At 64.5% G+C, this 25,704-nt stretch overlaps 4 protein-coding genes across 15 annotated transcripts in view; 2 read left to right on the plus strand and 2 right to left on the minus strand.

The window, feature by feature from the left end:
* KLC1 (kinesin light chain 1) overlaps positions 1 to 3,509 on the plus strand; it is a 63,454-nt gene extending 59,945 nt beyond the window's left edge. For all 8 annotated transcript variants that reach the window (XR_009695484.1, XM_061159513.1, XM_061159514.1 and 5 more), the window contains 2 exons: positions 2,976 to 3,048; positions 3,228 to 3,509. Coding sequence is in view for 7 of the 8 variants with exons in the window: in XM_061159513.1 (XP_061015496.1) it covers positions 2,976 to 3,048; positions 3,228 to 3,256 (102 nt within the window). In the remaining variant the exon portion in view is untranslated. The remainder of the gene's footprint in view (positions 1 to 2,975; positions 3,049 to 3,227) is intronic.
* Positions 1,195 to 11,326, minus strand: XRCC3 (X-ray repair cross complementing 3). 4 transcript variants are annotated; one of them, XM_061159527.1, is made up of 9 exons: positions 11,299 to 11,326; positions 9,042 to 9,129; positions 8,648 to 8,813; positions 7,042 to 7,179; positions 6,639 to 6,851; positions 4,081 to 4,235; positions 2,400 to 2,612; positions 2,282 to 2,328; positions 1,195 to 2,177 (listed from the first exon to the last, which is right to left on the minus strand). In XM_061159527.1, the coding sequence occupies exons 3-9, from the start codon at positions 8,700 to 8,702 to the stop codon at positions 1,973 to 1,975; spliced, it is 1,026 nt and encodes a 341-aa protein (XP_061015510.1). In that variant the 5' UTR covers positions 8,703 to 8,813; positions 9,042 to 9,129; positions 11,299 to 11,326; the 3' UTR covers positions 1,195 to 1,972. The 4 variants fall into 4 exon arrangements, with proteins under 4 accessions (XP_061015510.1, XP_061015512.1, XP_061015511.1 ...); XM_061159529.1 differs by lacking the exon at positions 11,299 to 11,326 and adding an exon at positions 11,254 to 11,272; XM_061159528.1 differs by lacking the exon at positions 11,299 to 11,326 and adding an exon at positions 11,131 to 11,176.
* A 337-nt stretch (positions 11,327 to 11,663) lies between these two features.
* On the plus strand, positions 11,664 to 21,571 carry ZFYVE21 (zinc finger FYVE-type containing 21). Its single transcript, XM_061159530.1, has 8 exons — positions 11,664 to 11,843; positions 18,836 to 18,886; positions 18,988 to 19,156; positions 19,460 to 19,535; positions 19,616 to 19,713; positions 20,013 to 20,060; positions 21,158 to 21,300; positions 21,397 to 21,571. The coding sequence occupies exons 1-8, from the start codon at positions 11,706 to 11,708 to the stop codon at positions 21,430 to 21,432; spliced, it is 759 nt and encodes a 252-aa protein (XP_061015513.1). The 5' UTR covers positions 11,664 to 11,705; the 3' UTR covers positions 21,433 to 21,571.
* Positions 21,572 to 22,167: 596 nt separating this feature from the next.
* Positions 22,168 to 25,704, minus strand: part of PPP1R13B (protein phosphatase 1 regulatory subunit 13B) — a 69,444-nt gene continuing 65,907 nt past the window's right edge. For both annotated transcript variants that reach the window (XM_061159532.1, XM_061159531.1), the window contains 4 exons: positions 25,501 to 25,634; positions 24,729 to 24,895; positions 23,520 to 23,719; positions 22,168 to 23,085 (listed from right to left, as the gene is read on the minus strand). In XM_061159532.1, the coding sequence (XP_061015515.1) occupies positions 23,044 to 23,085; positions 23,520 to 23,719; positions 24,729 to 24,895; positions 25,501 to 25,634 (543 nt within the window). In that variant the 3' untranslated portion in view covers positions 22,168 to 23,043. The remainder of the gene's footprint in view (positions 23,086 to 23,519; positions 23,720 to 24,728; positions 24,896 to 25,500; positions 25,635 to 25,704) is intronic.

Here is a 25,704-nt window from a genome sequence, read left to right on the forward strand (position 1 = left end):
CGGAGAGGGGCCGCGGCGCGGTCCCAGCTCCTACCTCTACTGCGTTCATGTTTTCTCCCAGCTGCGGAGCTGGTACAGGATGTGTGAAACCACCCAGGTTCCCTTCCTGACTGTTGTCTCTGGAAAAACAAAGGGCATTCAGAAAGAGCGAATGTGGGGGTGAGGCCAGAATGCTCCCAGCTGGTGGAAACTGACCTCCCCTGCAGGGCCCTTGGTTGACCCTGGCCTGGCATGGAGCCCGCTGGCCCCTTTCCTGGGGGTGTGGTGGCCTCTGCAAGGCCTCCTGGAGGCAGTGTTTGGGTGAGTGGGGCCGGGCTGCTAAAAGCTGGCCTGTTCAGCAGGAAGGTGCCCTGTTCTGGTCTTTGAGGGAAGCCCAGTGTAATCTCAGAGGGCACCTGGGGGTCCAGCCTGCCTGCCTGCCCGCCCACCCTTCTTTCCTGGTGAGGGGACCCTTGGGGGCCAGCACCCGTTTCTCCATTGTTTCTGACTAGTCAGACTCACCCCAGCCAGTGGACCCAGGCTGTGGATGGTCTGAGCGTCCGCAGGAATATGAGGGTAGGGCTGTGTCAGGGCGGAGGTCGGGGGGACCCGGGCCTTCTCAGCCCCCTGCCCCTCCCCCGGGTGCTGCAGGGATTCAGCTGGTTATTTTCTGAAAGTTAAAAGTATTCCTCTGTCTGGTCAGAAGACGGCTGGGAATAGCACGTACCAGTCGTCGTCCTCTCAGGGAAGTAGCAGCCTCCCCGAGGAGTCGGTTTACGGAGTGCGGCTCTCGTGGGTAGACTTTATACGAGACCCTGGGAAGGCCCGCTGTGTCTTGTGGGGCCAGCTGCTGATGGGTTTCTGTTTGCGCTTGTGTTTGAGTCGCCGGGCACACAGCCTCCGTGGGATCCCCGACACAGATGCGTGTGTTTTCACTCAGCTCACCAGCAGGGCAGGGGATGCGGGCGGTTCACAGAGTGTGGAGCCAACCCTTGGGGTCGCGGGCCTGCGAGGCCCGTCTGGCGGTCCCTGGGGTGTGGGCTGGGGACAGGCAGGCGGGCTCCTTCCCGAGACACGGAGGGGAAGCCCCACTGTAGAGTCCCGGGGCCTGTGGTGGCGCGCGTCGGCCTGCCTTCCGACGGGGGCGGCCGTTCTCGATCTCTTTTCTCACTGTGGGTGTGACTTGACTAGGAAATCATTTGGAACTGTCCATAGTTAATTACAAAAATAAACTTTTATTTCCTGTTGTAAAGTCCCTGTACTTTGCAGAAAGGCTCTTCTGTAAAACTCCAAGCCTGAAAGCAGCTTTTCCTATTTAACACTGGCCACTCGGTCTTTTAGGGTCACAGGCTACTTTGAAAACATGATGAAAGCTGGAAATGGATCATCCTGTCCTAGGAAAACACACAACAGAGTGCCAATGGCCAGGGCTGGCGGTCCAGCTGAGAGCCCGCAGGGCGGGCCCGGGGCGCGGGGGGGGTCGGCCTGCACCCTGCCAGCAGAGCGGCCGTGGGGGTGGACGTCGGGTGGGGGAGGCCCAGCAGAGGGCCAGTGCTGCTGAGGGCCCGGGGCGGCGGGCACCTTCACTCAGCGCGTTTGTCCACAGCTGCTGGGCCGGCTGCCTGGCGGAGGTGGGCAGAGGCATGGCGAGGGTGACTCAGCCCTTCTGGAACTGGGCCTGTGTGTCCTCCGTGACTGCAGGGCCTCGTGCTTCCACACGGGATGGTCGTGGCCGGGCTGAGCCGAGGGCCCGTGTTCTGTGCAGAAGCACCGGCCGTGGTGGGGAGCTGGGTCTGGGCAGCAGTTCCTGCCAGAGTGGACCCCCCCTTTCCCCCAAGGCCAGGACCGAGGTCCCAGCCGCTGCAGCACACCGGGAGCTGCTGCCCTTGTAGACGAGTCCTCGTGGGCCCAGAAGGGCTTTCTGCAGACGGGCTGAGCCGCCTCCTGCAGCAGGGGCAGCTCTGCACCCCGAGGGGGATCCTGGACGCCGCGGTCAGCCGCACGTAGTCCCAGGTGTCCCCCGCACGCCCTCGGAGGTGATGGTGTAGGAGCAGGATGAGGACGGCAGGTGGGGGGCAAACACCACCCTGAGGGTGCGGCCAGGCGGGGCGAGCGCAGTCTCCTCGGGGCGCTGCCGGTCGGCCAGCAGCCTCACGAGCAGCTGGTTGGCCCAGGTTATTCCCAGGGCTGGGGACATCCTGAGACGGGAAACACCGCCACGCGTCACCTGCAGAACCAGCGCCTCCCTCCCACCCCCGCCCCCAGGGCCCCCAAAGCCCTCCGTCCTTAGGGCGTCACTCACCCTGGCAGCCCGGCCACTGAGTCCTGCTCCTCCAGGGCCTCCGTCACCTGGAGGGTGCAGAGCGGTCAGCGATGGGACCCGCTGGCCCGGCCCCGTGGGAGGCTGGGGGGAGGCCCACCTGGTTGACACACAGCACGGGGCTCCGGAAGGCGCAGCTCAGCCGCCGCAGCTCGGCTCCCAGCGCCAGCAGACGCTGGGCCCTGAGGGCCAGGGCCGCTCCGTCGAACTCGCAGCGGAAGGGGGCTGCCACGGAGTCGACGACCACCAGCCGGGCCATTCCCCGCGCCAGCAGCACTGGCACCTTCTCACTCACGCAGTGCAGCAGGGTGTCCTGGGGGCCGGGGAGCCCGTCAGCGCCTGCTCAGAGCCCCCGTCCGCCCTGCCCCCGCCCCCCATCCATGGCCCCGAGCCAGGCGCTGCCGCCTGCACCCAGCGGCATCGCCAAGGCTGACCTGTCGCCACCCCGGCTACCTACACCCAGCCAGGGGGGCGCGGCGCGGGGCTGCGGGAGACACAGGAGCTGTCCTGTGTCCGGCGTGCAGACCCCGGGCTGGGCCCAGGCGACATGCCACGACGCCAAGCGGGGCCCTGGGGAGCAGCCGTCCTCGGGGACCACCCCCGCCGACACTCCCAGGAGCTGCCCGTGCCCGCGTCCCCGCCCTGAGTGAGGGTCCGCTCTGTGCTTCACCCGCAGGGCACCGCAGGCAGAGCCCCTCTCCGTGGACAACGACAGCAGCAGCAGCGGCCTGGAGGACGCCAGCCTGAGCGTGAGTCCCGGGGTGGGGGGGGGGGTGGGCTGCAGGGGCAGAACTCTCCCCAGGGCGGCCGGGCTGGAGACCCCGCCCCCGGGAGGCGAGGGGGCCTGGGCCGCGAGGCCGGTGCACAGGGCGGGGCTCTGCCGAGGGGCTGCCAGGACCCCGGCCCTGACCCGCCGCCCCATCTGCAGTGAGGCGGCCGCGAAGGAGTCTGGCCTGAGCTGTGTGCGCGCCCCGAGGGCCCGGTGACGCTGTGAAGGTCGCGAGGCTGGAGGGCCTGGGGCGGTGCCTGCAGTGCTGACCAGTGCCCCCATCCCAGCGCCCTGACCCCCCACGCCTCTCGCCGCGAAGCCCCAGGACGGCACGCGGGTCCCCAACCAGCCCGGCCCGGGCCACTGCTCGGTCCCTGTCCCGGGCTACGTGTGATCATGTACTTTACTGTAAATTTCTAAAATTAAACTTTATACATCTTAGCCTTTACTTGACATTATTTCTATAGCAACCCGTAAGCGGGGAAGGGCCCGGGTCGGGGCACGCTGCTCTGCTCTCGGCAGCCCGGCTCCCTTCTGAGACCCCTGCCCCTTTATTCAGCCGCAGACGACAACCCCTCTGCGGGCACGGCTTTCATACGTGGCGTTGTCCTGGCGGCCCGCCAGCGGCCAGCAGTCTAAGGGGTCTGTCCAGCTGGGGCCCGGGGCTGTGACAAGGGGGCCTTCCCCTCCTCCAGAGGCAGACTGGAAGCGCGCTGGACGCCCACCGGGCGGCGGCCCCGTTCTGCGGGCGGTGGGTGTCTCTGCGGCCGGGTAAACCGGGCTGGCCTGGTGGGGCCTGCTCCGGGGCCGGGGGCTGGCCTGGGGGCAGGAGGGGGTATGTCCAGTGCCTTCCTGGCCTCTCTCTTTCCTCGGGCCATGGTTGGCAGAAACACACAAGACGGCCAGTTCACCCCAAGTCCAGGCACTGTGTAACGCTGGCCTGAGCAGGACCATGGCCCCTGGATGCGACCCCCACAGGCAGGCGCACGCTAACCTCCCCTCAGACACTCACCACGTCGGCTGCGTGCTCGATGAAGATCTGGTGGCCGAACTTGATCTTCGAGATCACGTCCCCTGGGACGTCTGCCCTCAGGCGCTGCTGCTGGGCGATCAGCTGCTGCAGACGGCGGCTGGGGAAGGCGTCCTCTGTGCACACGTACACGGCCCCTGGGAGGCCGCCGCGCGGTCAGTGGCCAGCACACGCCCCCTTGCTGCGCTGCCCCGTGGGTCTTCCCGCTGACCCAAGACGGGGCTGGCCGGCGCCTGCCTCCCACCTCGCCGCCGGGACGTCGCCCTGGGGGTCTGCCCCTGGGCCGTCTCGGGTGGGAGTGGGTGGCATTCTCAGGGGCTCTGTGCTTTGAGTAACACCCCCTCCTGCAGACACGGGTGTACCCATCCCAGGCCCCATGGAGTAGAGGTTCCTGGATCCCAGTGTCAGGGCTCCTCCCACAGTTCTGGGCTACGTGGAGGGAACGGTCTTTGCTGTGCCTGGAAAAGCCAGTCAACAAAACACCGGCGATACATCGCTGGGGCCTGAACCGCCTCCAGAAGATCAGCCCGAGTCCCGCCGCTGGAAAGAGCCAGGGCCCACGGGCTCACAGAGGTCCCAGGATAGTCCGGCGGGAAACAGGAGTCTTTAAAAATGGCACCGGGACAGGCAGACACACACACACCAACATACAAAAGGGCGAGATCAGACTTGTACCTCACACCACATACGAAAACTGAATCACAACGGATCAACTACGAGAGCCCAAACCACAGAACTCTTAAAAGACAGGCGTAAATCTTAGGACCTTGGGTTAGGCAGTGGGTCCTTACATACGACATGAAAAGTGTAAGCGAGGAAGGCCAGGTAAGCTGGACATTATGAAAGTGAAGAACAGCTTCAAAAGCCCATCAAAAAAGTGAGGAGACAACTTACAGAAAGAGAAAATACTGCAAGCTGTGTATCATACGAGTCTAGTGTCCGGATGACACAAAGATCACTTGAGTGAGTTCCGTCACAGACAGACAGATAAGCCAAGGGTTTAAATGGGCAGAAGACGGGAAGAGACATTTCTCCGAAGACACGCGGATGAGCGGCAGCTTGCGGCAAGACACTCAGCACCACTGCGCTCGAGGGGAGCGTGGCTGGAGCCACAGTGAGGGCACACCCACGCTGGGTCAGAGGGACGAGGGCCAGCTCGGATGCAGGGGCCAGGCACCTCCTCCAGGCTTCCTGGGAAGGGGGACAGTGCAGCGGCTGCTGAGAACAGTCTTTGGAGCCACCGAGCTACCCCGAGACCCTGCATCACTCCTAGGTGTGCACCCAGAGCCACGTGCCCGTCGGCGGATGGAAGGGTGGTAACTCAGCTGGGGGCTTCCCTGGTGGGGCCCATCTGGGTCAGAGCCCATCTGCCAACGCCGGGGACACGGGTTCAAGCCCTGGTCCAGGAGGACCCCACGTGCCCGGAGCAGCTAAGCCTGGGCTCCAGCACCCCTGAGCTGCCGCTGCCGCACCCGAGAACCACAGCTGAGGAAGCCCTGCTCCCCAAGGCCCGAGCCTGAGTGCCGTGTGCCCAAGCTGTGTGCCCGTGGCCCGCACTCCACGGCAAGATGCCGCCGCAGCCAGAGGCCCTGCACCACAGTGAAGACTGGCCCCTGCTTGCCGCAACTTGAGAAAGCCTGTGTGCAACACGAAGACTCGGCACAGCCAAAGACAGATGAACGTTCTAAAACAAGGACACAGGACGCCCTGGTATTCAGCTCTAGGAAGGACAGCCTGACGCGCCACCGTGGGTAAGCCCTGAAGACATTACACTGGGAGAAAGGGTACCTTCCACGATCCTGTTTATTTGCAACGTGCAGAACAGGCGAGTCTGCAGAAAGTGGATGGGGGGCCCCCGGGCAGGGGGGCGAGCGGCAGGTGCCCGCTCATGGGGCGGGGCGCCGCTCTGTGGAGAGGCTCCATCCAGACCTGGAGGGGTGCGGTGGGTGCGCAGCTGAGCAGGAGGACTGACCCCACTTCAGGAAGGAATTTCCCAGGGGGTGGATCACGTCTCGCCATCAGTAAAGAAGCAGGGCCTGTGACCCGGCCGAGCGCTGGCTGAGCCCCCATGTCAGTCACCAGGGCCCCCGCGCCCGTCTGTGAGCGTGCGAGTCCCGCTGTGACCTGGTCCTGCTCCCAGAGAACTTCAGACGTGGGGGGTGAGGAGCCAGGAGAGCTGCCCTGAGCAGTCAGGGCTGCCCGCGTCCCGGGCAGATGGTCTGCGCGCCCCCCCAGGCCGAACCCCTGGTCCCCACGCGGCGCCTAGGCACATCCAGAGAGGAGTACCACGCCTTTCAAAGTTAGGGCTTTCGGGTCTGATTCAGGGAAGTCGCTTTCTCAGCAGACCCACGTTTACCGCGGTCACGGCGGCCGTGGGCCAGGCCCCTGTGGGGGACGCCCATTTACAGGCACCCCAGGCCAGCTCGTCCCCTGCTGCCCCCGGGCTCTGCGCTCAGCCGGCATGGGGCCCCTCTGGGCGTGAAGAGATGGGAAACGGACCCCAGGGCCAGCAGCCCGAGACCCCCGCCCCTGGCACTCACCGGCCCCCAGGCCTCCGTACTGCCGCGGCAGCTGCACGGCCAGGCAGAGCTGAAGCGCCAGCTGGGTCTTCCCGGCCGAGCTGCATCCGGCCAGCTCGGTGATGCCGTCCAGGGGCAGCCCGCCGCGGAGCAGCGCGTCCAGCACGGGGCAGCCCAGGCTCAGGCGCTGGTGCTGCTGCGGGAACAGCCCCTCTTGCCGGAGCAGGTGCAGCGCTGGGAGCGGCGAGGGGGGGGGGGAACAGGTGAGCCCAGCCCCGCCCAGGCCCCCCACGCCCCACGCCGGGGCCCCAGCCCCGCGGGCGCCCTGCCCAGGCCCCCCACTCCCCACACCAGGGCCCCAGCCCTGCCGGCATCCCGTCCAGGCTGCCCAGGCCTCCCACTCCCCACGCCAGGGCCCCAGCACCTGTGCAAACGCCATGTCCCTGCAGGAGTGAGGCGGCTGCCCTCAGTAGGAGCCGCACGTCAGGGCTGGAAAGGCGAGTCAGTCTTTGCAGATCTGGCCCAGAAAGATGCAGGACCTCCTTCACTGACCTCAGTTTGGCTGAAATCACAGAGCCAGTCAAGGATGCAGTCAGATGCGCCGCCCACGGCGACAGTGATGCGGGGACGGCGGTGACCACCAGCTCTGGGCGCCCGGCGGGCAGCGGCCAGCCCACCTGCCCCCTGAAGCTGCATGGACCCCTGGACGACAGGTCAGGGAGGAAGGGGCCTGTCCCCAGGGCGGGGAGCAGCGGCCCCGGACACATCTCCTGAGACAGGCCTGCGTGTGCATTGCCAGGGAGGGGCCGCGGGAAGGGACCCAGCCCGCAGATGGCCGGGGGGTGAAGAGGGAGAGTCAGCTCGCTGGCGGCACCGCGGGGGGCTTTCGGGGTGAGGGGCCCGAGAGCTGGTGTTTGGGAGGAAAGGGAGTAATTCTGAACTTAGATCAGTGTATTATTTTTAAACTAGTGGGGGAAAAAAAGGCTAACAATACATCAAATCAATCCAAAAAAAGGCAAAAAAGAGCACACACACACAAAGAACAGAACACAAAGGAGCGTGAACGCCAGCCTTCCCGGGAGCAGCTGAAGGCTTCAGCTAGAGGCGCGCGCTGGGCTCAAAGGGACACTCACGGCCTGGGGAGGGAGGAGCCCAGCCCCGCACACTCAGGGCTTCCGCCCACCAGTGCTGAGCGCCTGACCTCACAGCATCCTCACGACCACCCGGGGATGGGGAGATGGAGCAGGTGGGGGGACCAGGGCGGGGGGATGGGGGGATGGAAGGGGCGTGGGGACCAAGCCTGGGGGGGATGGAGGGGTGCAGGGACAGGATGTGGGGGGACGTGGGGGTGCAGGGACCAGCCGTGCAATGGAGGACCTGGTACAGCCTGGGGATGGATGTGCCCAGACGCCAGCAGACTCCTCGAACATTTAGAAAAGATCACTGGGCCTGACAGACACTTGCGAAGTGTGGGACTAATTGGAAGGCAGAGGAAACGCACCCATGAACAGGGAGACGAGCACTAACTTTGGGGGAAAACCAGAGATGGTCAAGAAAGGAAACAGTCAAAAAAAAAGGAAACAGTCGCGCGCCAAGTTCTGTGACAGCCGTGATGTCCCGGTGACAACTCTGATGGCTGACGTGGCCCAAACTGTGTTCCGACTGGGGCGGGGGGTGGACCAAGGAGGGGCACAGGGGGCGAGGAAGCCAGCTCCCGCCCCCGAAACGGAGGCCCATGAGGAGGCATAAGTCAGAGAAGCACAGCGTTAGAAACCCAGGTGTAAATACAGACACATGGCTGAAAGACTCGCAAGGAGCAAGGAGTCCCGTCTCACTGCAGACACTGTGTGTACGGCTTCATGAAAAGTCAGTTACACACAGACCCGGCACAGGCCAGCATCAGAGCATCTCTGGGCCAGGAGGCAGAGGGTTCCCAAGGCTCGGACAGGCCACCCTGTAAACTGCTCTCCATAAAGTGCGCAGTGCACGGTCAGTCCACAGTCGAGTCACCTGAACATCAGCAGACGCACCTTTCTTAACTGCAATGATGATTCTGGGATGCAGGTCGAGCCGATCCAAATCCATTTCTTCAGTGGGGACAGCCAGAGACGGACGACCGCCCTGGGACGCGGGTTCTGACGTGCCGGCCGCCCTCTCGAGCGGCCCGGGAGGCGAGTGCCAGCCGAGTGACCGAGCCTGGGGGCACCAGGCGACCGTGGGGCCCGGGGCTCGGGACACCCCTGTCCCAGGGCCAGCGCTGAGATCGTCCCAGGCTGATCACCAGCAACTCAGAGGCCTGGGCTCAGCCCACCCTGGCATGCGTTTCAGGAACCCCCGAGCACCCCCCAAAGGTCAGCCTGCTTCATCCGCTTCAGTAAGGTGAGAAGCGGCCTGGTGTCCCCGCCCTGGCCCTCCGTGACCCACCTCTCTGGGGCGCAGGTGCTGGGCTTGCCCGAGCGGGGCCCACGCTGCACTCTCTGGCGTACGCTCCAGAGCGCGTCTCCGTGGGAATCTGGAGAGAGTGGGAGGACGAGTGGTGGGTCCCGCGGGTGCCCGGGAGGTCGGAACCGCTGCGACCGCCGAGCCGCTCCAACAAAGGGCAGCGGACACCTTGCCCACCTGGCCTGCAGCTCACCCTGGCCACCGGCCCGGGGCAGTGTGGTGGGCGGGGTGGCCATGCCAGGCTGTGGCCACTCGGCTGAGGCCGGGCCCGGCGGCCAGCAGCAGGAAGGCCCGTGCCCCGGGGCTCCCGATGCCGAGGGGGCGGCACAGAGTGGATTTGGCCTTCTGCATGGACACTGCTGACCCTGTGTCAGGCTGTCCCCGATGCTTCGAGAGACAGGCCACCCGCCCCCTCATCCAGTCTGGTCAGGAGCGAGGGCCTGGCTACGCAGCACCCATTGGCCATCTTGGGGTGGCCCTGGGCCCTCAGAGGCAGCTCCGGGAGCAGGAGGTCCGGATTCTGAATGACCGTGGGAGGGAAGCCTGTGCGGGGACTCAGCCGGGAGCTGCCCGGATGCAAAACTCGGTCCTGAGAGCAGCTGGACACACGGAGGAGACCAACTGCGGGGCCCTGGGCCCAAGTGGAGTGGGTGCTGACAGAGCACCTGCTGGTACCCGACACAGGCCCGGGAGCCCCACCGAGAACCCCGGGAGGGGACCGGGCGAAGCCACCAGGGGCAAGTGTGTGCCCCGCAGCACCCAGCATGGGCATGGGCGGGCCTGGGCAGCTCCCGGGAGCGTCACGTGCAGGCGTCTCAGGGGACAATTAACAGCAGGTGCTGCTGCTGAGCCAGCGTGAAGGCATGTGAACTCCTGGGCCAAACACGAGACTTCTCCCCAGGTGGAATCACTCTCGTGTGTTTCTGGGGCTCTAAGGGAGCCCGGGGACTTCTGTGCCACCAAAACAGGCTGGGACAGGCCCACCCCCACTCTGGAGACAATACTCGGCTTCCTGGCGGCTTTACTTGATTCACACTGAGGACTCAACGGGAGGAGGAGGGAAGATCTTTCTGAACTGATGCACTCAGTGCCTCTCCCACTCCACCGGGTACCAGACAGGAGGAGGCAGGGAGGAGCCCTGGGGAAGGCAGCCGCCAAATCCCCACAAACTGAAACTGTTACTCTTTCTCCGAATTCAGGCAAAGGGTCAATACACACAGCTCCAGGCTATTGCTCTAAAATCATCAAAGGTCGAGGGCTGACATTTACCAAAGTCTCTTCCAAGTGTGTGACAAGTATGAACGTCACCCCTGTATAAGCACAGAGTGGTTAAGCAACAAGCTTCAGGTCACACAGCAAGTGGGTGGCCTGGGATGCAGGTCCAGGCCTGGGCTCTAAGCCCCTGATCCCGCGTTTGCATCGCCCATCTGTTAACAGCTCCAAAGGGAACTGTTTGGACCACAGAACTCGGTCATCCAGAGGCTGACCCGCCTGAGGGTGTCCAGCTCCCTCTCATAGACGTTTCCTTTCTTTTCCCGCTCCCCTCCCAGAAAGGGCGCCAATAAGCACGCCTTCATCCCAGGGCTGCTGGACGGAGGTTCCCCCGGACCCCTTGGGCGGCCACACAGGCCCGCCCCCGTCTAGACCAGCGCTGTGGTTTCTCCAGAGCCGGCCGGCCTGGACTTCCGGCCCTGCTCCCTTCGCAGGACCCTCTTGCTCCTCTTTTCAGGCCCTGCGGCTTTAAGCACCCACTCCCCAGTCCCCCGGGCCTGCGTGTCCAGCAGGACCCCGCCTGGGCCGTCCTGACGGTCCAGGGGACGCTGCAGCCGCACCCTGCCACCCACGCACACCTGCGCTTCCCGCCTGGCGCGCTCTGAGCCCGACCCCACCCTCCGCGCCCCACCCCGCGGCGCCGGCGCGGCCGCACAGCCCGAGCAGGCTCTACAGCTGCGCGGGCTCACCGCCCCGAGACCGAGGCCCTCCGTCCCAGCCCTGCCCAGCATACGCCCGGCCCCCTCCCACCCCCCGGGACCTGCGGCGGCCCTCGCTCTGCCCGTCCGCGGCTACGCACCGCCGACCCGGGTACTGGGGAAGCGCCAGCCGGCCCCCGCCGCGAACCCCAGCAGCAGGGCCGCGCGGGCGCCCAGCCGGGCCCTGACCGCGCCCCAAGAGGCCTCGGTGCCCAAGGCCGCACCGTCTCCGACCGCCCGGGACCTCAGCGGCCACTCCGCGACCTCACCTCGCGCGCGCTCCGCACGCTCTTTCGCACCGCCCCACCCCTTACTGCCTCTTCCTCCAATGAGCGCAGGGCGCCCGCGCCGGATGCGCCAATCAGAAGAGAAGCGGGGCCCACGTCGCCGATTGACTGGCCAATCCTAAGTCTCAGTCGCCCCGAGGGGGCGGGGCGTGCTCGGGCGGGTCCTCGCTGACCATTGGTGACTGGCCGCAGGGGGGCGGGGGAGGCGCCCTTGCGTCGATTGGAGCACGCGGCGGCGGGGCGGATCCCGGGCGCCGATTGGTCCGCGTTCTGGACCTGGCATGACGACTGGACGCGGGCGCTGTCAGCCACGCTGGCGGGGCGGGGCTCCCGGGGGGCTCGGGCCCGGCTGCGGGCGGCGGGCAGCGGGCGAGCGCTCGGGCGGCGTCATGTCCTCCGAGGTGGCCGCGCGCCGCGACGCCAAGAAGCTGGTGCGCTCCCCCAGCGGCCTGCGCATGGTGCCTGAGCACCGCGCCTACGGCAGCCCCTTCGGCTTGGAGGAGCCGCCGTGGGTCCCGGACAAGGAGGTAGGTCGCGGCCGCCCGCCAGCCCCGGGACCCCGGCTGCTCCCCCGGCCCTCCTTCCGTCCGCGCCGGCTCCCCGGGCCCGCCCGGCCTGCCCGGGCGGTGCGCCCCGCCCTCGGCTCCCCGCGCCCCCGGCCCCGGCGGTCCTCCCTGGCGGACCCCCGGCTCCACCCTCGCCCAGGTGCTCCGCCTGACCCTTTTCGCTGGTGCGCGGCCCCCCCACCCCGACCTCCCTCCGTGATTCCGCCCGGGCCCTGCCCCCTGTGCCGTCGTCTGTGGACCGGCCGCCTCTCGCGGTCGTTGGGCTGGAACTTTTCTGACAGTTGCCTCCCCGTCCCCGCGCGGGGACCGGGAGTGGGGGGGGGGCAGCGTTTCTTTGCGATCGGCGCTCGGGCAGGGCCCTCGAGGTGCGCTGCGGTGCTGGGGGGTGCTGGGTGCGAGCGGGCGTCGTCAGGCGGGGCGTCTGCAGGGCGGCCTGCCTGGGGAGTCGCACCTGCTCCCGGCGGGGCGGGGCGGCCCCTCTGTGCCCTTGTGTGCTGCGCTCAGGAGTTTGGACCGGATCCCTAAGCCAGTGGCTCTCAGCTGTGCGAAGGCTGGCGGAGAAGCCTGGTGCGTTCCTGTCAATCTCGAGCGTCTAAGAGACGGGAAAAGACCACGCTTTGGGAACAAGCTCTAAGTTACAGCCACTCGTGTTCTAGCTGACCGCTTTTCCTCTCTGCCCGGGGAATCGCGGTGGCAGGTTTTCCGCAGGGAAGGGTGGGGAGGTACGGGAGGAATGCGATCGGGTGTTTTCCAGGCACCGGAGCGCTCAGAAGCTGGGGAGGGGCGGTTGGCCCGCGGGCAGGACGAGGGGAGGGTTCATTCCCTCCGCCCCCTGGTCACCGAGGGCCCCCGCGGTGCTCCAAGGCGGCAGGACTTTGGGCGTGGGCCGCGGGGATCCCTGGGCCGGGCTCGGCCCCTTCGTCCCCGCCTCTTGGCCTTCTTGTCGCCCCAACTATGCTCTTTCTTTTCTGCGTTTGTCCTCCGGGTGCTTGTAGTCTCTGAACTCAGGGAATGTACTTTTCCTCACACGGTCTCCTTGGTTAGTGTTGTTGAAAGGTGGTTAAAGAAAGAAAAAGGTAACATCACAGCTCTCATTCTCTAAGCCAGCGCGTGTCCAGGAGCTCGTTTAACTGAATCAGTGAGGGAGCCTGGCAGGTGTCATCAGGGCTCAGAGGGAAGTCCCAGCAGCACCGCCTGACCTGGGAGGCGGCAGGGGAAGGGGCCGAGGTCCAGCCGGATTGATCGGCCCCACCGTGGGGGGCGGAGTCAGGACGGGCCAGTGCCGCTGCCTACAGCCTCTCCACCCCCTCAGCCCAGGCCAGCGTGTCAGCCGTTTCTGGTGTTGTCCCCAAGGGCCATTTTAGACATTTCTTCCCCCGACTGATCCCAGTGCAATGCTCACAGCAGGAGCTGTCTGTGAGTGGAAGCCGCCTGGACGCTCTGCGGTTCGCTCTGGGGCCCCTCTGTCCGTCTTCGGGGCCCTTTGTCCTTTCCTGAAATGACCGCCTCGCTATTCCCCTGCCTCGGGTGTCCTCTCTGAGCAGTGGGGCGTCCGGCCCGGCCTGGAGTCTGCGGGCTCCGGGGGAAAGGCAGGAGTCAGGCGGAGGTGCTGCCGCCTTGGCGCTCCCTCCCCAGTGGAAGTTTCTTGTGCTGGAAGGCTGGCGGGGTGCCCTCCAGAAACACACCCCAGTTTGCCGTCTCAGCAGCCAAAGAAGGCAGAGGGAGCTCTGAGGAGGGGAGGAGGCCTCCCAGTGGCCGTGACCCGAGTTTGAGGAAGTGCATGTTGACATGTACTGGGCAGGGGCCGCATCTGCAGTGACCGAGGGGAGTGTTCTGGAGGACAGCAGCCTGGGGTGGGGCAGCTTGGGCTGGGAGTCAGATGGAGTCTGCCTTCGACCTGGGTCAGCTCAGGGGGGAGGTGGGGGTTCCCCTGCTGCCTGCCCGGCTCCGCGGCGCTCAGCCCACCCCGTGCTTCCAGGGCCACGATCCCGGGGTGTGTGTGGTTTGGAACAGGCAGGGTGTAGGGAGAGCAGGGGCGGGTGGGGAACATGCCTTCACCCGCGCCCACTCGGCTGTGCGGGGACGAGTGTTGGTCGTGTCTGGAGCCGTCCGCACCCATCATTCCTCAGCGGTCTGTCGACTGTTGACTCTGTGCTTGGCCCTGTGCCACCTCGGTGCCGCGGGCCCACGGGGACCTCCCTCACAGATGCTGGGAAACTTGGGGGTGTGCGTTATCTGTGACTCTTGGCTTCTCAGAGGGGTTCCTGCCGCCAGAAATAACAGACTCGCTTTTCTGTGTGCCTCCAAGAGCTTGTGAGGTTGAGGGGAGCAGTGGTGGGACATGGGGGGCCTGGCGGAGACCTGGGCCCAGCTTGGGCCTTGTGTGACTGCATCCGCATGTCCCCCGGCGAGGAGCGTGTCCAGGGTGCAGCCGTCGGAGACTGCAGTGACCCGTGCACATGCCCCGTTCCTGCCGTCCCGGGTGTGACAGCGGGGACGGCGGCTCTGCGCTGTTGTCTCGATGTCACTTCAGTTCAGCCGCTCAGTCGTGTCCGACTCTTTGCGACCCCATGGACTGCAGCTCCCCAGGCTGCCCTGTCCATCGCCAACTCCCAGAGCTTGCTCAAATTCATGTCCATCAAGTCAGTGATGCCGTCCAACCATCTCATCCTCTGTCGTCCCCTTCTCCTCCTGCCTTCAATCTTTTCTCACCATCAGGGTCTTTTCCAATGAGTCAGTTCTTTGCATCAGGTGGCCAAAGTATTGGAGCTTCAGCTTCATAATCAGTCCTTCCAATGAATATTGAGGACTGATCTCCTTTAGGATGAACTGGTTGGATCTCCTTGCAGTCCAAGGGACTCTCAAGAGTCTTCTCCAACACCACAGTTCAAAAGCATAAACTCTTTGGTGCTCAGGCCTTGTTTATGGTCCAACTCTCACATCCACACATGACTACTGGAAAAACCATAGCTTTGACTAAATGAACCTTTGTCGGCAAAGTAATGTCTCTGCTTTTTAATATGCTGTCTAGGTTTGTCATAGCATTTCTTTCAAGGAGCAAGCATCTTTTAATTTCATGGCTGCAGTCACCATCTACAGTGATTTTGGAGCCCAAAAAATAAAGTCATGTTTCCATTGTTTCCCTATCTATTTGCCATGAAGTGATGGGACCAGAAGATGCCGTGATCTTCATTTTTTAATGTTGAGTTTTAAGCCAACTTTTTCACTCTCCTCCTTTATTTTCATCAAGAGGCTCTTTAGTTCTTCTTCGCTTTCTGCCATAAGGGTGGTGTCATCTGCATATCTGAGGCTATTGATATTTCTCCTGGCAATCTGGATTCTAGCTTCTGCTTCACCCAACCTGGCATTTCGCATGATGTACTCTTCATGTAAGTTAAATAAGCAGGGTGACAATATACAGCCTTGACGTACTCCTTTCCCAATTTGGAAACAGTCCATTGTTCTGTGTCCAGTTCTAACTGTTGTTTCTTGACCTGCATACAGATTTCTTAGGAGGTAGGTCAGGTGGTCTGGTATTCCCATCTCTTGAAGAATTTTCCACAGTTTGTTGTGATCCACACAGTCAGAGGCTTTGACATAGTCAATAAAGCAGAGTAGATGTTTTTCTGGAACTCTCTTGCTTTTTCTGTGATCCAGCGGATGTTGGCAATTTGATCCCTGGTTCCTCTGCCTTTTCTAAATCCAGCTTGAACATCTGGAAGTTCACGGTTCATGTACTGTTGAAGCCTGGTTTGGAGAATTTTGGGCATTACTTTGCTAACGTGTGAGATGAGTGCAATTGTGCAGTAGTTTGAACAGATAGTAGTCGTCTTGACGTCAAATGCTCTGCAGAGGCAAATGGGGGACACAAGTGTGTCAAACAAGAAGCAAAGGCGGACTTGGGTGGGGAGAGATTATGTTTCAGAGGGTCATGGTGGGGTGGTTCAGACCAAGGGATCCACAGGCTGTCCAGGGGCAGGAGGCAGGGGCTTCTCCATGGGGGCACGGCCCAGGCTGCGGGGAGCAGGGTGGGAGGGGCAGGTGGGATGCGGATGGTGTGATCTGATAGCGGGTCGGATGCATCACCCCTGGACTGTCTCAGGCTAAGAGGTGGGTCAGAGTTCAAGGGCCTGAAGGAAGGAGAGATTAATGAACGTTGCATCAAGTGAGGTTCGTGCACACGTCGTTTCGGTCCATGAGGGGACAGGCAGGTCTGTGGGGCCCGCCTGCGGCCCCGTCTGGCTTGTGGAGGGTGGCTGGGGTGTCTGTGCGTCTCCTCCAGGGCATGTGAGGAGGGGGCTCTTTGCATGACGCTTTCCGAGAACACTGCCTGTGGGGTCCCCGTCTTGGGCCTCTGGGATCCCAGGTGGGTCCCTTGTGGTGCGGCCCAGGGGCCCTGCAGGCCCGCCCGCTCACTCAGGAGCTGCCCACGGCCCCTGTGGCCGGTGGGACACCGCCGCTGGGGGCAGCCCTGGCTGTCCTGCGGGAGGCGGTGTCCACGCCCGGGGGGCTCTGCGGGAGAGGCAGGCCCGTCCTGGGAGGCGCCCCCGCCCCGTGTTGTCGGATTCAGCTCGTCCCTGGGCTGCTGGGGGGTCTGCTCCTCAGATTTGCCCGTGACCTTGTTTTTTTTAACATTTCATTGCTTCCCTGAGTTAATTGAGTTAAATGTTTGACATGGGTTCATTTTATATTTGTAGGAGTTACACTTTTACTCTTTAACAATGGTTGCTTTTCAACAGATGCATTAACACATGTAACTGGAAAACGTATCTTTATGACTGACTTCTTTTCGAGGAGCCTGAGAAACACTCCCGTGGGAGCCTGGCGTCTCGGAGGACAGCGCCGGGGCGGCGGGCCCCTGTCGCTGCAGCCTCAGAGGGCGGCGGGCGGCTGTCCCAAAGGCGCTTCTCCTTAAACATCGCTTTGGCCTCTCGCTTTGGCCTCTCGTCTGTCTTCTGACTGTTGTACTTTGAAGGAGCCGCCCGAGCACCCCCAGGGCTCCCGGGCAGCTGGTCGGCAGAGACCACCGTCTCCAAGCAGGCCTCCAGGGCTTCTGCGCTGGGCTGCCAAGGGTGGCCCCCAGTCCCCGGAGGCCTCTGTTCCGGCCCGGCTTCCTGTGGCCCTTTCTGGTTTCTTCCTTCATCGCTGCTGCTCACCTCCCCCACGTCCTTGGCAGTCTCCTGCCGCTGTCAGCCGCTGGCTTCCTGGAGCAGCGAGGGGACGGGTCGGGGCCGCCAGGCTCGGACCCCCGGCTCCCCTGCCCTCTCGTGGGGACCTGTGGAGACCCCCCCTTAGCGCCGGCTCCCTCCCGTTTGTGGGTGAGAGTCCTGGGGCGCAGTGCAGGGGCCCCGCAGGTGGCTGGCGGCCCGTTGTTGACCTGGTCAGGGTGGGCGGGCCGCCCGGGGAGGACCCAGCAGTGGCCGCTCGCCCGTGCACGTGTGTGTCCGTGTGCGGGTCCAGCTTCTCCCCTGTGAGACCCCAGCCCCCGCCCGCCCTGGGGGCACCGTGGGGACCGGCCTGGGCGCCTGTGGCTTCAGGGGCGGGCGTCGCCGGGGCCTTAGGCCTCACGGGGGAACTGCCGGGTCCTGGTTTCCGGACCGTCTCCCCGACGGCAGTCCCCCACCCCGGGCCTCTCCTCTGGGTTCAGTCAGCGGCTCAGGGCGCAGCGCTGGGCCCCGGCCTGGGCTGGCGTTGTAGCTGGTCTCAGACCAGGTGTGAATTCTTGACTTTCAGGTCTTCACCCGCTGCTCTCGTTTCTTTGTTTAATTCTATTTTCATGTCAAATCGTTCTCTTGATAATTTTAAGTTTCTTTTCTCTTATATAATCCCTAGGAAAATTACCTTGTTTAAAAATCTGCTTTCTGAATAACCGTTGGTTTATTTAGATTAATGCAAAATGTCTAGCTCACTGATGTTTTTCAGGGAGTGTGGTGTGGTCTGAGTTTAGAGCTTGGTCTCGGTTGCTCAGATGTGAGCCTCCCGGCAGGGGGGACAGGGTCGTCTCCACAACCGCACCTTCACCCAGGGGACTCTGTGGTGGGTGGACGTGTGAGGTCACGGGAGAGTGTGGCACACACAGGCCCCGCCCCACGTGGAGGTCTGAGTGCCACACACGGAACGTTCCAGAAGTGACAGAGGCGCAGTGGCGGGGCTGGTAGGGACAGCTGGGATTGGCCAGCTCGGGCCTGAGGCGGGCAGACCCTGCAGGTGATTCCGGAGGGCCAGGCCCTTGGTCCCGGCGGGAAAGCTGCTGAAGAACAAAGAGAAACAAGAAAGCATCAGTCACGGGTCACATAAAGCTTAGACGGCTGCTCAGTGCCGGGCCATGGCCGCTGGGTGCGGGTGGGGCGGGGGCCGGCCTGCGGCAGGGGGCACCTGCAGACTGGCCTTGCCGACCGCCCTCCCCTGGAGAAGGGCGCTGGACCCAGCTTTAGATCGACTTGGAACGGTGGGCCCGGCCCTGCCCTGAGTTGGGCCTGGGGGGAGGGGAGGGGGTCAAGGTCAAGCCCTGTGTTGGGAGCAGGAGCAGCCCTCGCCTGGGTTCTGGCTGCCCTGAGTGAAGCCAGGCAGAGGGCGGCCCTGCTGACCAGGACCCACCGAGGGCGGGCGGGTCAGGTGAGGGTCACGGTCAGGGCGCCTGGCCCCCTGCCTGGTGGCGGCATTTCACCGGCCTCATAGGAGTGTGCGGCTTTCCCACCGCGGAGGCCGGGCCTCGCCACGTGGGGACAGTGCGTCCGCGCTGTCCGGTGACAGGTCAGGGCGCTCCTGTGGTGGTGGCCGGGTGACGACGTGGCCGTCTCCAGGCTGGGCCCTGGTGGTCCCGGGAGCACTGTCCCCAGCCTCTCCTCCCGAACCCCGGGCGCCCGGGCCTGGCACCACCGCCGGCTGGCCGCTGACCCAGCTGCGGCGTCTCCAGGCTGCGCGGCCTGACCCCCTGTCACCTTGCCTCCTAGTGCCCGAGGTGCATGCAGTGTGACACCAAGTTTGATTTTCTCACCAGGAAGGTGAGCTGGGCGGGTCAGGAGGGCGGCCCAGGTGGGGTGCGGGGGCGGGGCCCCTCGAGCCCGCGCTGTGCGGGGCGCTCACGCCGGTGCCGCCTCGCCAGCACCACTGCCGCCGCTGCGGGAAGTGCTTCTGCGACAAGTGCTGCGGCCAGAAGGTGGCGCTGCGGCGCATGTGCTTCGTGGACCCCGTGCGGCAGTGCGCCGGGTGCGCGCCGGTGTCGCGGCGCGAGGCAGACTTCTACGACCGGCAGCTCAAGCTGCTGCTGAGCGGTGAGCGCCGGGCGGGCGGGTGGGACTCCGTCGGGTCTCCCCAGGACCTGGCAGCCCTCTCCCCCACCCCCTGCCACCTCCTGGCAGCATCGGGCCGGGCTGCCCTGGGGGTCCCCTGGGGGCGGGTCGGCGCCCTGCGATTCGGGGGAGCCCCAGGCGGCGCCTCTGGCCTCCGGCATTGCACCCCGACCCCGTCACGCCCTTCCCGCCGCCACCTCGCCCCCTTCTGTCCTCCACACGTCCCTCGCCTGGAGGGGGCGGCGCGGGGGGCTGCCGCGTGCTCACGTCTGGGCCCCTCCGCAGGAGCCACCTTCCTCGTGACTTTCGGGAACTCCGAGAAGCCGGACACGATGATCTGCCGTCTTTCCAGCAACCAGAGGTGAGGGCGGGTGCTTTTCACCTGGCACTGGGTGCCCGGAGCCTCGGGGGGCCGTGGCACGGACGCCTCTGTCGCCGCAGGTTCCTGCTTCTGGACGGGGACGGGGACGATCACCGCGAGATAGAGGTGGCGCGCATCGCCGCCGTGCAGATGCTCACGGAGGGCCTTCCTCCCGGAGGTAGGCACCGCGGGCCGGGGGCTCCCGGCTCCGCTCAGGGGCTTGCGAGGCGCAGAGGAGGTTCCCTGGACGTGGTCTCCGCGCTCTCCCGTCTCTCGCGGCTGGCATCACCCGGCTCCCCAGGGCCTGTGGCGGGGCCCCCAGCTCTGCCGGCCCCCAAGGGCGAGGACGGGGACGGCCCGGCCCTCTCCCCTGAACCCCGCTCCTGGGCCTCGGGTCCGAGCGCGGAGGCTGACCCGACCCCTCTCTCTGATTTCTGACCGGCCTTGCTGTCTTCCGCCTGCCTGCCTGACGTAAAGACACTCTCGCTCACACCAGCCTCCCCGGCAGCCGGCCGGTCGCCGAAGGTCAGCGTGTTTTCGGGGCGGGGGTGGGTGTGGTGGGGCTCCCTGTGAGGCACTCGGGCCTGAGGCGGCCAAACCGTGAAGCCGTCTGTCCCCTGGGCTCGGCTGTTCTCTCCTGAGGGGGAGCTCTGCTCCGCGGCCAGTGCCCGCCGGCCCTGGCCAGGGAAGAATGGGGAGGGGGCGGCAACCTGCTAGTGCGTGCGGCCCGGCCGCCTGGTGGTGGGCCGCTCCTTCCCGACGGGCAGGGCCAGGTGGGCGGGGCCGGGGCTGCTGGCGCCGCGCCCTCTTCTGGCGGCTCCTGGAGCGCAGGGAGCCCGCTCTGCCCGGCTTCCTGGAACCGGTCAGTGCCCAGAACCCTGTGTTGGAGCAGGGGTGCGGGGGTTGGTGGAGGGCAGGGAGGTCCCTGCGCGTGCGCTGTCCACAGCAGCGTCGCCCACTTTCTGTCGAGGGTCGGGCTGAACGTCGACTCCGCCCTGACGGCCACAGGCTCTCAAAATGCAACACAGGCACAGGAGTCAGGGAGGTGTGGTCACGGGCCTGTACAAGCCCCCTTCAGGAGCAGGTGGTGGGCAGAGCGCAGCGGGCTGCCCCAGAGCGGGGGTGGGGGGTTGGCGCCCCTTCAGAGAGTCCAGGGGATGAGCCGGCTGACACAGCTGGGACCACTGCTTGTGAACGTCCTGGGGGCTTGGCACTTCCGGCCGGGTTCTGCGCTGCGGGGACCCCCCAAAGACAGCCTTCCAGGAGCTTGTGTCCTGGGGTGGCCTGTGGTCCCTCCGCTTTGACCCTGGCGCTTGCAGTGGGGTGGGTGTGAGGCCAGCACGACAGGCGAGTGTAGCCTGGGGCGGGGCCTGCTTCCGCCACTGTGCCTCTCGCAGGGTCTCAGCCATGGGCCGCCAAGTGTTTGACCTGGGCCCTGGCCGGCCCTGTAAGCTCAGGGTCGGCCACCAGGCAGCCGCTACCCTGACACAGGCCCCACCGAGAGGCCAGCTGTGAGGCCAGCACCAGGGTCAGGAAGGGGGTGCCCGGGCCGCTGCTTTGGGGCGGCCGGCACCCTGGTGCTCGAAGCCGCTTGGGCCATCCTTACCTTGTTCCCACTCCAGGAGGCAACGCGAGGGCCACAGGCATGACCCTGCAGTACACGGCCCCGGGGGCGGAGGGGCTGGCGCAGCTGACGCTGACGGCCGGCGAGGACGCCGAGGGCAGCAGGAGGCAGGCGACGGCGTGGCTGGCGGCCATGCACAAGGTACCTCCTGCTCCGCACTCTCCCGCTCCCCGCCCAGCCGAGGCGCCTCCCCCCACCTCAGCCAGGCACACGCCTTTCTTTCTGGTCCCCTTGCAGGCGGCCAAGCTCCTCCACGAGTCTCGGGACCAGTAACTCCACACAGGCTGGACGGTCCGCTTGGGGCAGCAGCACCTGCTCTCGGGCGCACAGGCACGACTAACCCTACCAGTGCTGGAGACACAGCCGAGCGCTCGGAGCCTGCCGAGGGCGGCATGCACACCGTCGGTTGACGCTGAGACCGTTTGCGCTTTAGAACCTGTCCCTTGTTGATACCTAACTGCGGGGGAGAGGCCGAGCTGCACTACTGCTAATACTCTCTACCTGTTTTTACGAGTGCCCACGTTTACTAGAAGGTTCTGGTCCCCTGATGTTCACTGGTTCTTCCACAGACGTGACCCGGGCAGTGGTCACCGGCCTGATTTGTACTGGTGCGCTTCTCACACTGCCCACTCAGCGTGTCACTAACCCAGGGCCACGAGCAAACCTTTGGTACTTCACTGGGGAAGGAGCATGCTTTATATTTTGTACTTTCACTTACTATTTCACTTTAACTGTACAACAATTTGTATATAAAGCTTACGATTAAAACTTATTTTGAAAGTAAGGATCAGGCCTTGCCTCTCTGTGTCCAGACAACCCGAGCTTCCCGCTCAGCTCCGGCTCCAGAACACAAGACTCGAAGCTGCCCGTGAGAGACAGCGGTTTACTGCGTGCATGCACACGGCCTCAGCACAGGCTGCCTGCGTGTGCTCACTTCTCGTGAGCACACTGTACAGCCGGCGCTCCACGGCTACACACGTCCACACGCAAATCACACACGAGACTCGCACATGGGAACAAAGCTCAGGGCCTGGACTTTAATGAGAAGAAAACATTTCCAACACGGGTCTGACAGTTTTCAGTGGTTTAGTCAAAAAATACTTCTGGTATATAAAAGCCAATACGTACAGTTCAAGTCTCGGGGCAGCGCCTCACTACGTCTGGAACCAGGGCAGAGGGACCGGGGAGTCTGGGCGTCCCCTATCCACGCGCCCCGGCCCGCACAGTGCCCAGGAGGGGCGGGGCACCGGGAGGCTGCGGGAAGGCGCGCTGTGTGGAAACCTCTGGCCCGGCGGTGTCCCGTGGTCCTAGGTCCCTTGTGCCCGTGGCCTGTGGGTGACCTAGACCGAGGCCTGGAGCGGGAAAGGAGCCCACACCTCAGACACCCCCGCTCCACACAGGGCTCCTGTGGTGATGAAAAGAAATGCACGTGAGGATGGACAAGGTGCCGGGTTTCTGACATCCGGTGGACGGGAGGGCGGAGCTCCAGCGAGGGGCGCACCTCACGGCAGCGGCAGGCTCTCTGGGGGGCTGGGGCAATACCGGGGGTGGGGGGGCCTTGGAGCCCACGTTCTAAGAGCGTCGTCTTCACTGGCAACCAATCGGGGGTCAACGAAAGGGTAATCTTATTGGCAACAAGGGTGGTGGTTTAGAAAGCTGGGTATTTATTTGGATTTACAGTAATTGGCAAAATTCAGTCTCCTTGAAGGTGAAGGCCTCTCTCTCAGCTGAGGGCAGACCCTCACCCAGGGGTCCTCACACCGCGGACACGGTCTGCTGCGGGAGCCCCTGAAGCTGCGTCCAGTGTCCACTTCCGGGAGACGGCCGAGTCAGCCCGAGCCGCTCCCCGCCGCTGGCCAGCCTATGCGGTGCTGCAGGGGGCGCTCAGGCCAGCGTCCGCTGTCGGGGTTTGATCCGTGGATACAACTGGGAGGCAATGGACAGGACTTAGGATGAGGGGACAACCGCTGGGCAAGAGCCCTGTGCAGAGGCCAGGCTGACACTCAGAGGCCACCCTCCTATGGAGACACCTCCCGAACACCTAGAGGCCCTGCGCCTTTTTCTCTCAGGGCACTCGGGACCACTTAAGATACCGGTACTGTCTGTAAGGCCCCCAAAGGTGCCTGGCAGGTGTCCAGTGACTGCGGGATAAGAGCAGCTACCAGCCCACTGGACGTGGAGCACCCGGGAGCAGAACACGCCGTGAGCAGCCCTCATCAAGGGGCTACGGCCTCCCCACAGGCTTCCCCCAGGAGCAGATGTCCCCCGACCTCCTGGGCTCCCCCGGGGTCTGACTCAGGCCCCGTTCCCCCGCCCCCCACTCCCCCCCAGGCAGTAGGAGGGCTCCAGTGCAGCCTTACCCCCAGCAGGTTCCTGGGCACGTAGCCCTCCCGGTCCCCAAGGCGAGCCCACCACCAGTCGGTCTCGACCTCGTCCTTGCGCCGCAGAATGGTGAGCGCGTCCCCTTCTCGGAAGGACAGCTCATCGCTGTTCTGGGCCTCATAGGCCCACAGGGCGTACACCACGCCTTTGTTCATCACGCCCAGCTTCTCCTGCACGCCTGTGACAGGAGAGCCAACAGTCAGGTCTGCAGGACAGGCTGCTGAGGGCCCGTGCCAGGCCCGGAGATGCCGCTGGCCTCGGGCAGCTCGCCTGGGCGCAGCGGAGCGCTTAGAGGCTGGGCCGGCTGCTGCCCCCCGAGTAACGCCACCAGTCCCTTCCGTGTCCCAGCAAGAGGCTGCGGCAGAAGTGTCATGTCCAGAAGCAAAGGTGCGTTCATGCCAAGTTCCTCCAGTCATGTCTGACTCTGCAACCCTAAGTAACGCAGCCCGCCAGGCTCCTCTGTCTACAGGATTCTCCAGGCAAGAACACTGGAGTGGGTCGCCGTGCCCTTCTCCAGGGAGGAGAAAAGGTGTTGTTTCTTAGGGTGAAACTTACAACCCACAAGCCCATGACTGAAGTCCCGTGTGCCACTCTTGGCAGCGGGAAGCACGGTCCACCAGAGTGACAGGCCGCTGCCTCCCCCGCACAGCCTCTGTCCTGGGGCTGGGCCTGGAACAATGCCCTTCCGGGTGTCATAGTCCCCAGGGTCCCAGGCAGGCTGGGTCCCTGGGTGCTCCAGTGTGGCATGGACAGCCTGTGGTTGTTTAGCCCACAGAATTGACGCTCCAGCCCTGCCAAAAACGGCTCAAAGCAGAGGAGTGCGGCCCTCACCCACGGGCTGCACAGGGTGGGGACAGGAGACCATCCGGGACACCGCCCTCAAGACCTCGCTCCGGGCCGCTCTGTGCCCAGGGCATCCTGGCCTCCCTGTCCCCCTCCTCTGCCCAGAGAACACCTGGCAGAAAGGGGAAGACTTTGTTCTGAGCAACTCGGCATGGAATCCTGACCATGAGGATGTAACAGGTCTTCAGGGATGAGCCCAAGGGCCGGGGTGACCTCTGTTCCCAGGACACAGGCTGGGCTTCCCCAAGGGTGCACCCGGGGCTTCTCTTGGCCCAGGCAGCGGCATGGCCTGTGCCCAGCGCGGCCCAGGAACGGCGCCCAAGGGCCCGTGCCCACGCCCCTACCGTATAGAAACTGGGAGCACTGGATGTAGCCCTCCTCCATCTCCTCGCACTTGTCCGCCGCTGTCTCGATGTCACTGATGGTGGAGGCGAAGATGGCGGCGCCGCTCTCCACCAGCTGTTTGCAGAGGTGGACGCTGTTGCAGGAGGCGGCGCAGTGCAGGGGCGTCCTGGGGGGACACAGGGAGGCCTCACATCCTGCTGGCGGCCTGCAGCGTGCGCTCACCGTCCAGCCAGCTGCCGTGCTACTGCCTCTGCAGGGGCCTGGCTCTACTCCCACTTTTAGAACGGACACACAGACCATACATGCACACACACTGCCCCACATACGCCACACCCACACCCACTTCTGAAAAGGGCCTCGAAAGGCTGGGTGGTGAGCGCACCAAGAAGCAACCTGTGACCTGGGTGTTTGTGGTGTGACATGACCGTGTCCTCGCTCTGGGGACAAGGCCCTCAAAGCAGCTGTGATGGTAACGGCCGTACGTTACCATGATATAAAGAAACAGATGTTGACAGGTGGCAGCGCAGACTGTGGCCTGAGGCTCACAGTCAAGGGCGCAGGTTCCTCCACACAGGCTTTCTGGCCACTTGAGAACAAACGGATCAGCAGAGGCTTAGCTTGCGTTCTGTGGTCAGCCGTGTGACGGGCGTGACCACAGCGGAGCCTCTAGCAAAACCAGCGCGAGAACGGAGGCCGGGAGGACGTGCAGCCCCGGGACGCGGGCCATCTGTCTCCTCTCCTCCTCTGCCCCCATGCAAGCCGGGGCCTCACCAGCCGTCGCTGTCGGCGGCGTTCACGTTGACCCCGAAGTCCAGCAGGAACCGCACGATGTGGTGGTGCCCAGCGCAGACGGCGTTGTGCAGGGGGGTGATGCCCTCGTCATTGGGCTTGCTGGGGTCCTCCACCTGCAACATGGGACATGGCATGTGAGCCCCGCCGGGGGCCGCCAGGGCCGCTGCCCCACACAGGCACGCG

Source organism: Dama dama, chromosome 13 (assembly GCF_033118175.1).
Source record: "Dama dama isolate Ldn47 chromosome 13, ASM3311817v1, whole genome shotgun sequence".
Classification (NCBI taxonomy): domain Eukaryota; kingdom Metazoa; phylum Chordata; class Mammalia; order Artiodactyla; family Cervidae; genus Dama; species Dama dama.